The sequence below is a fragment of the Mobula birostris genome, chromosome 6 (genome assembly GCF_030028105.1).
Source record: "Mobula birostris isolate sMobBir1 chromosome 6, sMobBir1.hap1, whole genome shotgun sequence".
Classification (NCBI taxonomy): Eukaryota; Metazoa; Chordata; class Chondrichthyes; order Myliobatiformes; family Myliobatidae; genus Mobula; species Mobula birostris.
Genome location: NC_092375.1, coordinates 69,664,790 through 69,678,568, shown reverse-complemented (window position 1 = coordinate 69,678,568; position 13,779 = coordinate 69,664,790). Strand labels below are relative to the sequence as shown.

Sequence of the window (13,779 nt, the reverse complement as noted above, 5' to 3'; positions counted from 1 at the left end):
ATACAAAACTTCTCACGTTACGGGTGTAGTGAGAATTCTTGCTAATGTTGAAAAAATTAAGTTAGAAGGTGCACAAGAAGTTAAAAAATATTCAAGATGCACACCATTCAGTAAGCTGAAGATTCAATTGTGCTGTGTTTCTAATGCTGCATTTTTTAGTTGTCCCCTCCCCATTTTGTTTGATTAGGATGCGAAGTTCTTCAATCCAATCATATTCTTTGTACAACTTATTCCATTAATTACCTAGGGAACACTGCAACAGAAAACAAACAAAACCTACACTGAACACTTCAGACTGGATACAGAACAGAAAATAAAAAGAGAATGTGAATGTTTATTTTGCACCGGGATCCAAACATAATCTCCAAACTAGAATTCTTTTACCATTTTGGCAGCTATCATTTTTGCAAAATGTCTATGCTACCTCACAGAAATTGGTAAGATCAGCTTTTACAACAAGGTGGCTTACCTTGTCTTAACTATTACTGTAGCGGAGCTAAAATGGAAGAGATGCATTAGTCTAATGCGATTGCAACAAACACTAAATTGACATTCAAATGTATATTATACATATATACATAATAAGCACTTTAAAGTTCACCAAAAGCATTTGTTCCACAAAGTTTGGTCATTTCTCATTCCTTCAAATATATTTTGTTAATGTGAGAAACAGGTATTCCTGAAACAAGTATTTAGTTGGAATTTTCTGCTCCCTCTGTATTGGCTTTGATTTCTGCAGATTCTAAAACTGAAATACAATTGGTGTGTTGGAAAGACATTACAATTTACTACTTCCACATCAGACATTTCAAGGTGGAGGTGAATGGATGTTAAAAAAAAATTAATGCTCTGTGGGCAAGCAGTTTGTGTTTGACCCTAAGATAAACACTGTAATGAAGACAACCTCATTTGTTCTTAAAACAACACCTCACCTTGGCTATAATTTTGTAAACATCAGTCCACCATGTTTTATATGAAGCTGAATGAACAAACCCATTTCAAACGTGTTCTGACCCTTCTGTACTGAATAACAGAACCTCTAGTTTCAGAAGTGCTAAATGTAAATGTGGATAAATGTTCAGGCAACCCACAACACGCTGGATAACTACCCAAACCACTCCTACATACAGACTGTTTCAGAAGACCACGAAGTGTCATTGGTGGGTGTCCAATGCCTTTCACAATACAAACTATGTGAAACTAACTAAACCAATGTTTTATATGAGTACTGTAAATTGAATCAAGCAACAAAACGTACAAGTTATGCTCAATAGATTACATATATTATTGAATTGTAAAACTAAGCAGTAGTCATCTTGGAAGCACAAGGGGCTGCAGATGCTCGAATTAGTTATCTTGTGGGATCAGAATAATGCAAAGTTAACACTTGTGTCTGAGGAGAACTTAAGAATGGTCAGTGTAGTTGTAGATTTCAGCATTTTATTATTAGGTTTCACAAGCATGGTTGTTGGTCTTGGTGCAGCCAAATACTTCCCCATATGAAGGAAACAACATTAGACTTTAAGGAAAGGCGAGCAGCCCTGCTGCCCTTGCGCAGTTACTGCCAATTACTTTCCAAAGGTCAGGAAAAGGGAATCTGAGTAGAAATCATCATTAACCTGATTGATCACAGCTTAAGGCAAAGGAAAATCTATAGCTAAGGAAGAATATCAACATCTGAAAATGGGACTGCAATCTTCAAAACTTTTGTTTAAATAATACGCAAGTGTTGCATTAAAAAGATACCATGGTACCCAATCCAGCAATAGATAAAGTAACTTGCTCTCAGTTAATAAAGTTATTTGATTACTTATGACTTGTTTCCACTGTAACTCAACACTAGTGTATGAGTACAAGTACAGGTGATTTTTTTCTTTCAATAATATTCAAATGCAATAAGGCATTTTAAAATCTTTTTACAGAATTATTTTAAAATTGTCTTACATATTGTAAAAAATTACAAATTTTCACAATCATTTCAATATTGTGTTTAAATATTTGATTATTAAATATATGCTATATTTTTAAATAAAAGTTGCCATTTTTATAGAACTGCTTTACAAAAATGTTCAGAACAATTTCCATACGTGGGCCACTTTCCCGTTGCAAATTCCGAAGGGTACTGGCAAAGGAATTTTAACCCTCGCAGTCCTTTGGACTGACAAAATGTCTATAGGTCGCAGTGACCTACACAAATTCACTTTTCGAATACATGCTTGGAACTTTCCTCGTCGGCCGGTGCTGGTTATACTTTCCATAGTGTCCAGGTGCATAACGGTAACTTTTTCCGTCTTCGGGTAGACCTGAGCAGCAGAAGATGGCACCTGCTGCGATGATGAAGCCGGCAGTAGCCCATCCGATGAAGATCGCCTCTCCGATTTCATGTTTCTGTGCGTTGGGAACTAGTGGGTCGTAGAAATTCCTGATAATAGAGTTGCCAACCCAGGAAACGGGGATCAGGACGAGAATGCCGGTGATTAGAAACATAACGCCGCCTGTGATCAGGATGCGGCTTTTCAACCGCTCGCTTGCAAACCTGCTACGAGTGCATTTCATCCCCATCGCAGTCAGGAGGACGGTCAGGAACTGCAGAGCCACCGCAGTACACATCAAGGCACGGCTAGCTTGCAGCTCGGGCGGAAGGGCCAGCAGGGAGTCGTATATCTTGCACTGCATTCGGATGTTCGCCTGCCGGACGCAGTTCATCCACAGACCTTCCCACCTATTCTCGAACACCACCAGGTTATCCCCAATGAAGGCGGTCACTCTCCACTGCGGCAGTCCGGTTACCGCGCACGTCCCCACCAGGCCGATGACCCCCAGCACCAGGCCGACAATTTGCAGGGCAGAGCTCTCCATTGCTGTTCGGGTTCACAGAAGCGCGCTGGAGCACAGCCACCTGTTCGGGAGAGCCAGGTTTCACTTAACCCGCCGCTCCGCTGGAGAGTGAAATTGCAAAATACCCTACCCTTCCTCTGAGCTGAAAGGAGCTCAGTGCAAATACCTGACAAATCCTCCCCCTCTCTGCCCTTTTTGCATCTTCAGTAAAGCACTGACTGGGAAAGGGTTCAGAGGGAAAAAGGCGGACGATCTCAGCAGCCAATGAGGCGGTGGCCTGGGACAGGGGGTTATCAGTAATAGATTGTGATCCAGAATTACAGCGGGTTATGTTTGTTTTAAATCTCTGTTTTGTTCTTCACGGATGGTTGCTGTCTAGGGGGCGGAGCGAATCTGAGAAGGATGATCACAAGCGAGGGGTTTGTGAGGTTAGAAAACATCGCGCCAGGTTAGGCAGCGGCCGTGGAAGGAGAACAACGGAGTTAGCGTTTCATGTCGACAATCTTTCGTCGGCGGGGGTGGGGGGGGGTAAATGCAAAATGATGGTGTGTGACTGGCGTAGTTAAAAAAGGGGGGCGGCTGGAAGGAGTGAAAAAAGTTAGCGAGAGTGTTGCTGTCCTTTGGAGAGTGGTAAAGGCGACTGAATAATTCAGCTTTTTTTTCTCTCTTGGAGCTTTGGGTGCTGAGGAGAGACCTGGTAGATTTTTTAACCCAAAATAAACTTAATTCATAATCAAACGAATATTTGCAAGAATAAACTGTGCAATGCTTTTTTATCATTAAGTTCATAGACAATGCGTTCTGGAGGAACAAATTGTATCATTTCTTAATGCATGCATTACTAAATGACAATAAAAGAGGACAGCATGTCCTCATAATCTAATCTAAATAGTGTTCAATTATTTTTTTAAAAAACAGGAGCACTGTTGCTACTCATGTGGGCCCCTGGGGTGGTACATTACTACAATAACTGGGGGTCTTCCTCACCCAGCCTAGCCCCTCCCTGTCCTGTAGCGGAAGAACTCTATATTGTGCTCCTTCCCCACGGAGTCCTTTTCGTGGCCGCACTGAGCTTCACTGTTGCAGCCAATCGGCAGCATATTCCTCTACGGACATCACGGTGGGCTGGCGGACCAACACGCTTCGTGCAGAGCAAAGGGTGTCTTTCACCGAGTTGATAACCTTCCAGACGCTCTTAATGTCCTATGTGTGTGTGTGTGTCCGTCCGTCCCTGGGAACAGCCTGCAGATCAGATCTGTCTCGCAGCTCCTCGGAATGATCCGTGACACAGGTCCTTGCAACTTTCCCCAAACTCCTTCGTAAACCCACAGTCAGCAAAGAAGTGGGCGAGGAAGTTAATAAAATTATCAGTGGCATAGATAGAACACGACCAGAATCTTTATCCCGGGGTTGAAATGTTAAATACTAGAGGCCGTGTATTTAAGGCTCGAGTGGTGGTGGCGGGGGGGTTCTTAAGGTGGTGTACGGGCAAGTATATTTTGTACACACACAGTGCGGTAGGTGTCTGGAACACACTGCGTGGGTGTGAGTGGAGGCAGACACGAGAGTGCTGCTCAAGAGGCGTTTAGATAGGCACACGAATATGAAGGGGTATGGATCATGTGCAAACAGAGAGTTTAATTTGGCATAGGCAGAGGCATCGAGGGACAAAGGGCCTATTCCTGTGCTGTAGTCTGTAGTCTTTCCCATCTCTAATGCATTAGTTCAGCTCTCCCATCCACCACCTTTCCCCTTTTCCTCCTCCTTCCCCTTCCCTACATCCTTCTCCAGTTCAGATGGAAGATCATCAACCTGAAACGTTGATCTTGTTTCTCTCTCCACTGATGCTGCCTGGCCTGCAGAATAATTCCAGCATTTGTTGAAACATAAAGTACTGGAAATAATTATAAACACAAGATATTGTGCAGATGCTGGAAATGTTCGGCAACACGCTCAAAATGCTGGAGGAACTCAGCCGGTCAGGCAGCATCTATGAAAGGGGATAAATAGTCAACATTTTGGGCCAATATTCTTCATCAGGACTGAAAAGGAAGGGAGCAGAATCCAGAAAGGGGCTTCCTTTCCAGTGCTAATGGTCTCAGCTTGAAACATTACATGCTTATTTCCCTCCATAGATGCTGCCCGACCTGCTGAGTTCCTCTAGCATTTTACTGGGGATAACCAGTAGTTTAGGCAGTATTTGTGGAAAGAAAAAGTTAAGGTTTTGTGTCAATGACATTGCATTGAAACTGGAGAAATGAGGAAAAAAATGTGTTTGAAGAGTTTGAAAACAAAACAAGTGACTGTTATCATGTAATTCCAAGGATCTTCAGGCAACAAAAGAAAATGCTTTTGGTGCCATCTAGTTAATGGATGAATGAAAGCAGTTACTGAAGGAGAGGAAACAAAGGCTAACAATATTGTCTAGGAGCCAAGAATCTCCAATCCAGACTGTGTTACCTCTTTTCTCCTCTCCACTATTCCTACCTGCTTGAACCCCTCTTACTCTCTCTATGACCAAATGCCAATGGGGCATGTACCATTTCCCCCACTCTCTTCACTCAAACTAACCTAACCCCCACCCTCTCCTTAAGCAATTGTAGTACTCCTCAGTCTGATTATCATCATCACATTCATTGAAAACGACGGTGCTTTTGTGGTCTAGCAAACTGATCTCCACGTCACAAAAGCCAAACCTCAGCTCTCAAATACTCTCTGATAGCTCCCTCTGAATCAGGCCATGGTCTCCCAAATAGTAACGAGCCTCACTTCCACAGTTTCCTGCCTCACGGAGCCCCAGCCCCATACTGTTACCTTCCCAAGACCCACATGCAGGACTGTCCAAGCTACACATGGCATCAACCTGCATTATTCCACCAAGCTTATTTTCCTACCTTGACTCTTTGTACTTATACCTAAGGTACCACCAGTGCTCACTTCCATTTTGACAGTTTCCAACACCTTGGTCCCAACCAGCCCTTCTTTACCAGGAATCAGTAATCCATCATCCAGCACAAGGATAGTCTGACAATAACCTTCACACCCATTCCACACCCCACTACTCTTTTGAACAGAAGCCCAGCCAGTTCTCCTTCACCATCCAACTTATTTGCCTGGCTGAACTCCTTCCTATACTGAACAACTTTGCACTGTTCACACACACAACACATATCAACTGGGCTGTCTCAGCTGTAAAATACCATCAAAGAGAGGCAGAGGCAAAACAAGCTCTACTCTTAACACTGGTTAGACCACACACCCTATATTACTTTTAAATGGTGCATTAACCATTTTACTATCTTGATACTTAATGATCCGTCCTAGATTCCCAACATCGGCTCTGGTTGGTAGGCCATTTGCCTTCAACCATTATCAAAACTGTCTGACCTTAAGCAACAAACAGAGCTGCTTGGATAGTGATCAGTTGTATAGTGTTCATCATCCCTGTCTTACACTTGCCTGTGTTATACACCACCTTCAGCATCAGCCGGATGCTTTAGCTGTGCACTGTTACCCCATGCCTCCTCTCCTACCCCACCCCATCCTTACCAAATCCTGTCTTAATGTCTCACTGCATGAACTCATTGAAACATCAGATTGTCTGGATGTCATCAGATCTGCATTCATTTGAATGTTACAACGTTATTAGAACTTTTGGTACGTTTATGAACACATTTTGAAGGTTCAGGCATTAGTTTAATTTTCCAGCCTGCTGCAGTGTACACTATGTCTGACCATGTTAATTGATATTCAGAAACAAAAGGATTCAGTCACAGGCCATGAAGCTAATATATCTTTGTTCCTGATAACAGTTCCTGTCCAGTCCAGATGTTTTCCATGGACTCATCCTCCTGAAGGTAGCATGTACGTCAGCTTCAGAGACAGAGATCGTAGGGTCATCGGGGGATGAGGGAGTCTGTGATGGTTCCTCCATTTTCTGATGATCAAAGCAAGCATAGAAGGCATTGAGCTGACCTGGAAGCAAAGTCCTGCTGTATCTTGTGTCACATGATTTAACTATATAAGAGGTGATAACACTCAAACCCAGCCACAGCTGTTCAGCATCCCTCGTTGATTCAAGTTTGATCCAGAATTTTCACTTTGCTCCTGAGATGACTTTCCAGAGATCATACCAGCATCTCTTGTAGCTTTATTGGTCTACAAACCTGAATGCCTCTGATCTGACCCTCAGCAGACTGTGGATCTCATGATTCATCCAGGGCTTCTAACTGTGGAAGACTACGTGATTTAGTAGGGACATGCAGTATTTACCTGAGACTAAAGAGAAATATTCCAGTAGTTCAGTTCAGTTAACACTGCTGACACATTTTCAGAATGCCATGCCCAAACCTAGTTTCACAAAGGAAAATGAAACATAAAAACGGTGATGGAATTAAAAAATAGCAAAGGAATCCAACGGAAAATGCTGAAAACACTCAGCAGATCAAACAGCATCACCTGTGGAGAGGGAAGAGTGACTATTTCAAATTAATAATTTATCATCATAAGTTGAATGAATTATGAACAAAATTTAACCATGCATCCAATACTTCAGTGCAGTAATCCTTAAGCTATTCTTCATCTATTTTGTAATCTTTATCTTGTTAATTTGTCAACATTTTGTTAACATTCTGTTTGTTACCTGGTTTAACATTGCTTTACAAGAGATTGAAGACCTGTTTGACTGACTCTAACTTGATTATTTCCAGTTTAGTAGACTTTTTTACAGACTGGTTTATAATTATTGTGTCATTGAGTGAGAATAATCTAATAAATTTGTACAGCAGTTTTTCAGCTGTAGCTGAGAGAAGGAAACTCTCAATGCAAGATATTTATTAAGATTAAGACACAGATATTGCACATATAAAACCAATAGCCTGAATTGTACATTGAGCAAAATAAATTATAGGTATTTTTTTGGCCTTTTGTATTAAAAGGGTTAGGTTTTTTATGACTACCCAATGATCTCAAGATTAATTTATAGGTGCTCTATGAGGCTGTGTGCTTAGTCCCCTGCTCTACTTGCTTTATACTTATGACACTTCTCCATAGATTGTCACCTTGTCGTGGTGGAGAAGCTTACATAGAATATAGAACATAGAAAAGTACAGCACAGTACAGGCCCTTCAGTAAGTGGCCAGAGGATTCCTTGTTACTTCCACAATACTTACTTATCCATGGAAATAAAGCACTGCAGAAGGATGTTGGATTTGGGGGAAACCTGGCAGCTTCATCGAGGAAATGACCAACTGCGGCTTTACTTTTACCTTAAAATTATCAGTTGATGACAAAGTTTGATTATCCATCTCTATATATGTTTAAAATGGTTGTTAATATTTTAATTGTATTGTTATTGTACAGACCTTTGCCACCACTGCAATGCTGTTATAAATCGAAAATAATGATTATCTCTCGAGTTTTTAAAAAAGATGTAATTTAGCAGTTTTGAACGTTCAACTGACTGGAATCTCCATTAAAGGAATAAATACTCCTAAATAATTAATTGCATGCCATAGATCCTGTACTTGAATACATAATGTTACTCTAGGGCATGATTGCCATTTACCCAAGTCAGCATTGATCAGTATTTCATCACACGCTGTTTGGCATGTAAAAACCTGTGAGAACACCTCAGCAGAGGTCATGAGCTTGAGGGGGTAGTCTCTCTACATGAAAGATTAAGGCTGATGATGAATGAGACTCCTGTAACAAAATTCTGAACGTTATGAGAGATACTTTCTGAAGATTACTTCATAAATTTAGCTCATTTAAATTTTCTCCAGTTTTGGTTGTATGCAGACACAGGACTATCTTATTACTAGACTGTTGCAAAATGGACTTAATATTGTGAAATCATCAACAAATATTCCCACTCTGAACTTATGATGAAGAAAAGGTCACCGATGAAGTATTTGAAGAGTATTGGGACAATGTTACCCTAAGTGTTCTATGGCTGATGCAATTTATTTTTATCATTCTTTGTGTGCGTCTAATTCACACCATTAAAGAGGTTCCTCGTGATTCCAAATTACCTTTTCCTAGGCTTCCCACCAGCATTCTCAATTAAGAGGTGTGTAAATGTCTGGTGCAGCCATTCCCACTTCAACTCTACAATCCAGCTCTTTTGTTTCATACTGGAGTTAAGTGGACCTCACAGAATTAAAGTGAAAGGGTTATTGATGAAAAAGTGCTGCTTGATAGCATCACCAAATGAGCTTCAAATATTTAGTTGCTTATTAGATGAACTGATAATTTGACACTGGCTAGATTGGATATCTCTCAGTTTTGAAGATCAGATATGCCTGGGCAATTTTTAGACCATAAAACCATTAGACATAGAAGCAGAATTAGGCTATTTGGACCATCAAGTCTGCTTTGCCGTTCAATCATGGCTAACTTATTATCCCTCTCAACACCATTCTCTTACTTTCTCCTTATAACCTTTGGTGACCTTAATAATCAAGAACCTATCCACCTCTGCTTTAAATGTATCGAGCAACTTGGCTTCCACAGCTATCTATGGAATTCATTTGCTGGGTAGTATAAAGTATGTAGACCAGATTTGTGGTTGCACAGAAACAGCTTGTTCAGAGTCACGGCCAGCTCCAGAAAATAACTTTTTTTTCTCCTTCAGTCAAACTTGTATTTAAAATCCACAGCCTTTATCCAATATTGGCAGTCATTTCTTGATATCACATGGGGTGTGTCAGATTGATGAAGATTGGTTGGGAACTCTAAAGTGAAGTTGGATCTTCCCTGTGGCATATCTGATTAAAGATAGCAGCAAATGCTTAACTATCTTCCTTGGCATTTATCTGTTAGGTCCACCATCACTGAGAATGGTGATACTCTCAAAAACTCTCCCTCCTGTTAGCCAGAGGAGCATCTGGAGAAATTTCTGAAACGCCAGTTCGCTACTGTTGTTACTGCGCGGTTGGGAATCTTCCGGAGGGAAGGCCTCAAAATCCCCGGCTTTGCCTGCTGTTGGTGACCGAGATTGAGGTCAAATCGTTCAGACAGAGATGGCGCTCAGTACTCAGTGTCGGAGAGCTGATCGGAGGCTCAAAGTTTTCGGATGACTCAGAGTCGGACTGTGGTCAGGAATGGCAGGGAGAGTTTCTCTTCCTTCTCCCATCTGCGTGAGATGTGGGACATTTGAGAGACTTTGAATTTTTTACTATGCTCATGGACTTCTTCATCAAGTTATGGTATTGTTGCACTGTTGTAACTATATGTTATAATTATGTGGTTTTGTTAGTTTTTTCAGTCTTGGTCTGTCCTGTGTTTTGTGATATCACACCAGAGGAAATATTGTATCATTTCTTAATGCATTTCTTAAATCACAATAAAAGAGGACTGCATGTCTTCATAATCTATAGTTCATGTACATTATCACAGATCATGGGTGTTGTAGGACTGAAAATCTTCAGCAGGTCTTGAGGGTCCATTGTTCAAGAGTGCTCCGTTTTGGAGCAGGTGGGTCTTTCCTCCATCCTCCATTCAGCACCATTATAGATGGAGAAAGTCCTCAGCTAGGCTTTGCATCCTTATGACCGTGTGGCTCACACTTCCCTCAACCCTATTAAACTGTTGCATTTCAATATATAGCTTCTTGAGAGCAAAGTTAAATAGGATTTACTGACAAATAGTGCACAAGGCTATTCATGAGCAATTTCAGGATCTGTACAATATAATGCAAGTTATGATATTCAGATGTATTGAAGTGCAGACACCAATTGGACTACCCTGAAATTTCTGATAACATCGACGAATCGTGGTTGCCACGACGAATCTGTGATCACCTGCTCTCTGACTAACTGTTATATCCTCTTCTCCTCAGAGTTAAAAATACACGTGGACTAAGATGTTAACTGTCCTGTGCTATCACCAGTGGGATCATCAGTTGATCTGCCACCTGTCTTCAGGAGTTTCGGCCCACTTATGATCAAGACTCCCTCGAGGTGGTGGGCCAGCAGTGCTAAAGCACCACCTCCCAACTGGTGAGTTTAAAAACTTGGCATCTGCCTCTATCAGTCACTTCCATCCAACAGATAGTCTGCTCTTCAGGTGTCTATGCAACTACTGAAGGGTTTGCAAGATATGTATACACTGTCTGACCATCTGCCCCTCTGGACATACTTGGTCCACACCCATGCTGATCCTCTCTCTGCTGCCTCAGCTACAGCCCTGCTGGTTGACTTGATCTCTCTTCTAATGAAGCCAAGGTCATGCAGCCTCTTCCGGAAAGTGGACGCAATAGACCCACGGCAGCCTACTTCAAATGGATAGCATGAGACCTTCCACCCTCTGTCTCTGCACTCTGATATTATTTCTGCATACTTGGTTAACTTGCGCTCATGGGCTTCATCGATGTTGTCTTTCCAGGGGACTGTGAGTTCACCAATAACCGCTTCTCTACTGGTGTCAGACCATACGATTATATCTGGACGCAATGTTGTGAAAGCTATTTGCTCCGGGAAACTGCTTTTCCCATCCAGGTCAGCCTTGACACACCAGTCATTGGCTGAAGAAAGTATGCTTGATCGTGAGCCTGCGCTGTCCATCCTCGACTTGAAGAAACTATGCTTGATTGTGAGCCTGCACTGTACACCCTTGACTTGGAGCCTTCTTTCACAAATGATATGCGATGTTCTGTGCAGCATGGGGCATGAGATAAGTTGTGCTGCAGTACTCTCTGCTCAACCGCTTCTGTCACAACTTTGAGGACGTTATTTCTCCATGTGTACATGCTGCTGGAAAGATTGACTCTGCATGCACTCAAAATATGTTGAAGTGTTCCTTTCTCACCACAAGCAGCACACCTGTCGGTCTTATCTTCACACCAGGTGCTGAGGTGGGCAGGTGTTGGGAGCAGATCGTACGCTGCTCTGCATAGAAAAGAAATGCGGAGTGGTTCCATCTGCCACAGAACATTCTAAGATAGATGTCATTGTTCAACACTTTCCCACCGGGTCCAAGCCCCTTGTTTGGCCAGGCCAGCTGTTTTAGTTAACCTCTTCTCCTCTTCTACCTCTCGTACTTCTTGTGTTACAAGCTCACGGTGATCCTCACCCGTAGAAGATGACCACCACTTGTGGGTTGTCCATCCAAGTCCCTGGCGGCCTAGCTGGATAGCCCCAACTGTCTCCTTGTGCTTCAATCTGGGCTCTGCCTCATCAACTGCTACACGGGCTGACCACTTCCTGCCTGATCTCACATCTGGCTGGGTGTTCTTGATGACAGGGTCTTTTGAGTCTCGAAGCATCAAGAATGATCTTACTTTGGCAACCTTGACCTCATCAACAAGGGATTGCACTGGGGTGGTAAGCTTTGTCTGGCTACTGTGGATTGCAACATTGATGAAGCTGCTCAGTACTCCAAGCCACTTCTTCACATACTTGTTGATCCTCCGTTCCATTGCCTCAACATGGGACATTGCCACTTCATAAACAGTTAGTGGCCATATTATCCGTGGCATCAGTCTGTACTGCAAACACCACAACCTCAACTTGCCAGGCAAACCACATTTGTCAACAGACATCAGACCTCTGCTGATCTGTTCTCCTGTCTCTTGAACGCTCTTGGTGTCTCTCAACTCCTCTGTGTACCATCGCCCAAGGCTCTTAACTGGTTGGTCCTGAATGGATGGAATCTCCTCTCCACAAAGGGTGAAATGAAAGTCAACCAGCTTTCCTCTCCTAAGAACAAGGCTCCTTGACTTCTTGGTCTTGAACTTCGTTCTTCCCCAATCCATTAGATCCTCGAGTCTAGATAGTACATTTTCCACCCCCTCCATTCTGGGACCCAAAAGGATGAGATCATCCATGAACGCTCATATTGGTGTTAACTACCCTCCGCCATCAAGTGCAACAACTGTTCCCACTGATTCTGTAGCCCTCACAATGACCTCCATGGCTAACACAAAAGCGATGAGTGAAATTGCACATCCCATTGGGATTCCAACATCCAAGCTCTGCCACCTAGTTGTAAACTGCTGAGTGGAAAACCTCATCCAGAAATTGTTGTAGTACTGCATAACAAAGTTCCTCACCTTAGCAGGAACCCATAGGAATTCCATCGCAAACTCAATCAGGACATGGGGAACAGAACCATACGCATTTGCCAGATCAAGCCAAACTACAGCCAGACTTCTTCTCAACCTTTTTGACTCCTGGATGGTATGCCATATCACACTAGAATGTTCAAGGCAGCCTGGGAAGCCTGGTATTCCTGCTTTCTGCACAGATGTATTTACTAATCCATTCCCTATCACAAATGAAGATATTCTTTCTGCCAGAATGCCAAACATAATCTTTCCCTCTACATTCAGGATTGAAATTGGGTTGGAACTGATTCAATGTAGAAGAATTCTCTTCCTTCGGGATATATACTCCTTCAGCCTCACTCCATGACAAAGGAACAACACCTTGTCTCCACACCACCTTTAACAATCTCCACAAGTATTTCCTCAGCTCTTCACACTTCTTGAACACCTTATACGGCACTCCATTAGGTCCTGGCACTGAGCCTGACGTTGCCTTTCTGATGAACCGTTCGACTTCTGCCAGTTTGGGTTCTGACAGATCGAACTTCACTCGTGGCTTGGTAGGCTTCACAAGCCCTGAGGTTTCAAGCAAAGGAGCCTCCCACTGTTCGTTAGAGTAAGTGCTTGCCAGGTGATCCTCAGGTTCTTGTTGAGAGATGTTAAGCTGCCCGCTCTTACTTCGTTCAAGCAGTTTCTTTGTGAACTCGTGAGGGTTCTCAAAGAATGACTTTCTTGCCTTCTCTCCCTTCTTTCTCTTTTTACGTTGTGACTCTGCACGGCAGAATGATGCTAACTTTATTCGAAAATGCTCTCGGAGATCAGCAAGCCCTGGCTTGTCACCCTCACTTGCTACCTTCCACCTCTGTCTCAACGATCTAAGCTCTCTCCTCAACCGA

The 13,779-nt window shown here is 42.6% G+C and overlaps 1 protein-coding gene across 1 annotated transcript; it reads right to left on the bottom strand.

Annotated features, from left to right (window-relative positions):
- Positions 1-249: 249 nt before the first annotated feature.
- LOC140199814 (claudin-8-like) lies at positions 250-3,139 on the bottom strand. The gene has a single exon (XM_072262310.1). It carries the CDS (start codon positions 2,857-2,859, stop codon positions 2,188-2,190), a length of 672 nt encoding a protein of 223 aa, XP_072118411.1. The 5' UTR covers positions 2,860-3,139; the 3' UTR covers positions 250-2,187.
- Positions 3,140-13,779: the final 10,640 nt, after the last annotated feature.

Coding starts and splice junctions, on each gene's coding strand:
- LOC140199814 (XM_072262310.1), bottom strand. CDS start 2,859: ATGGAGAGCTCTGCCCTGCAAATTGTCGGCCTGGTGCTGGGGGTCATC.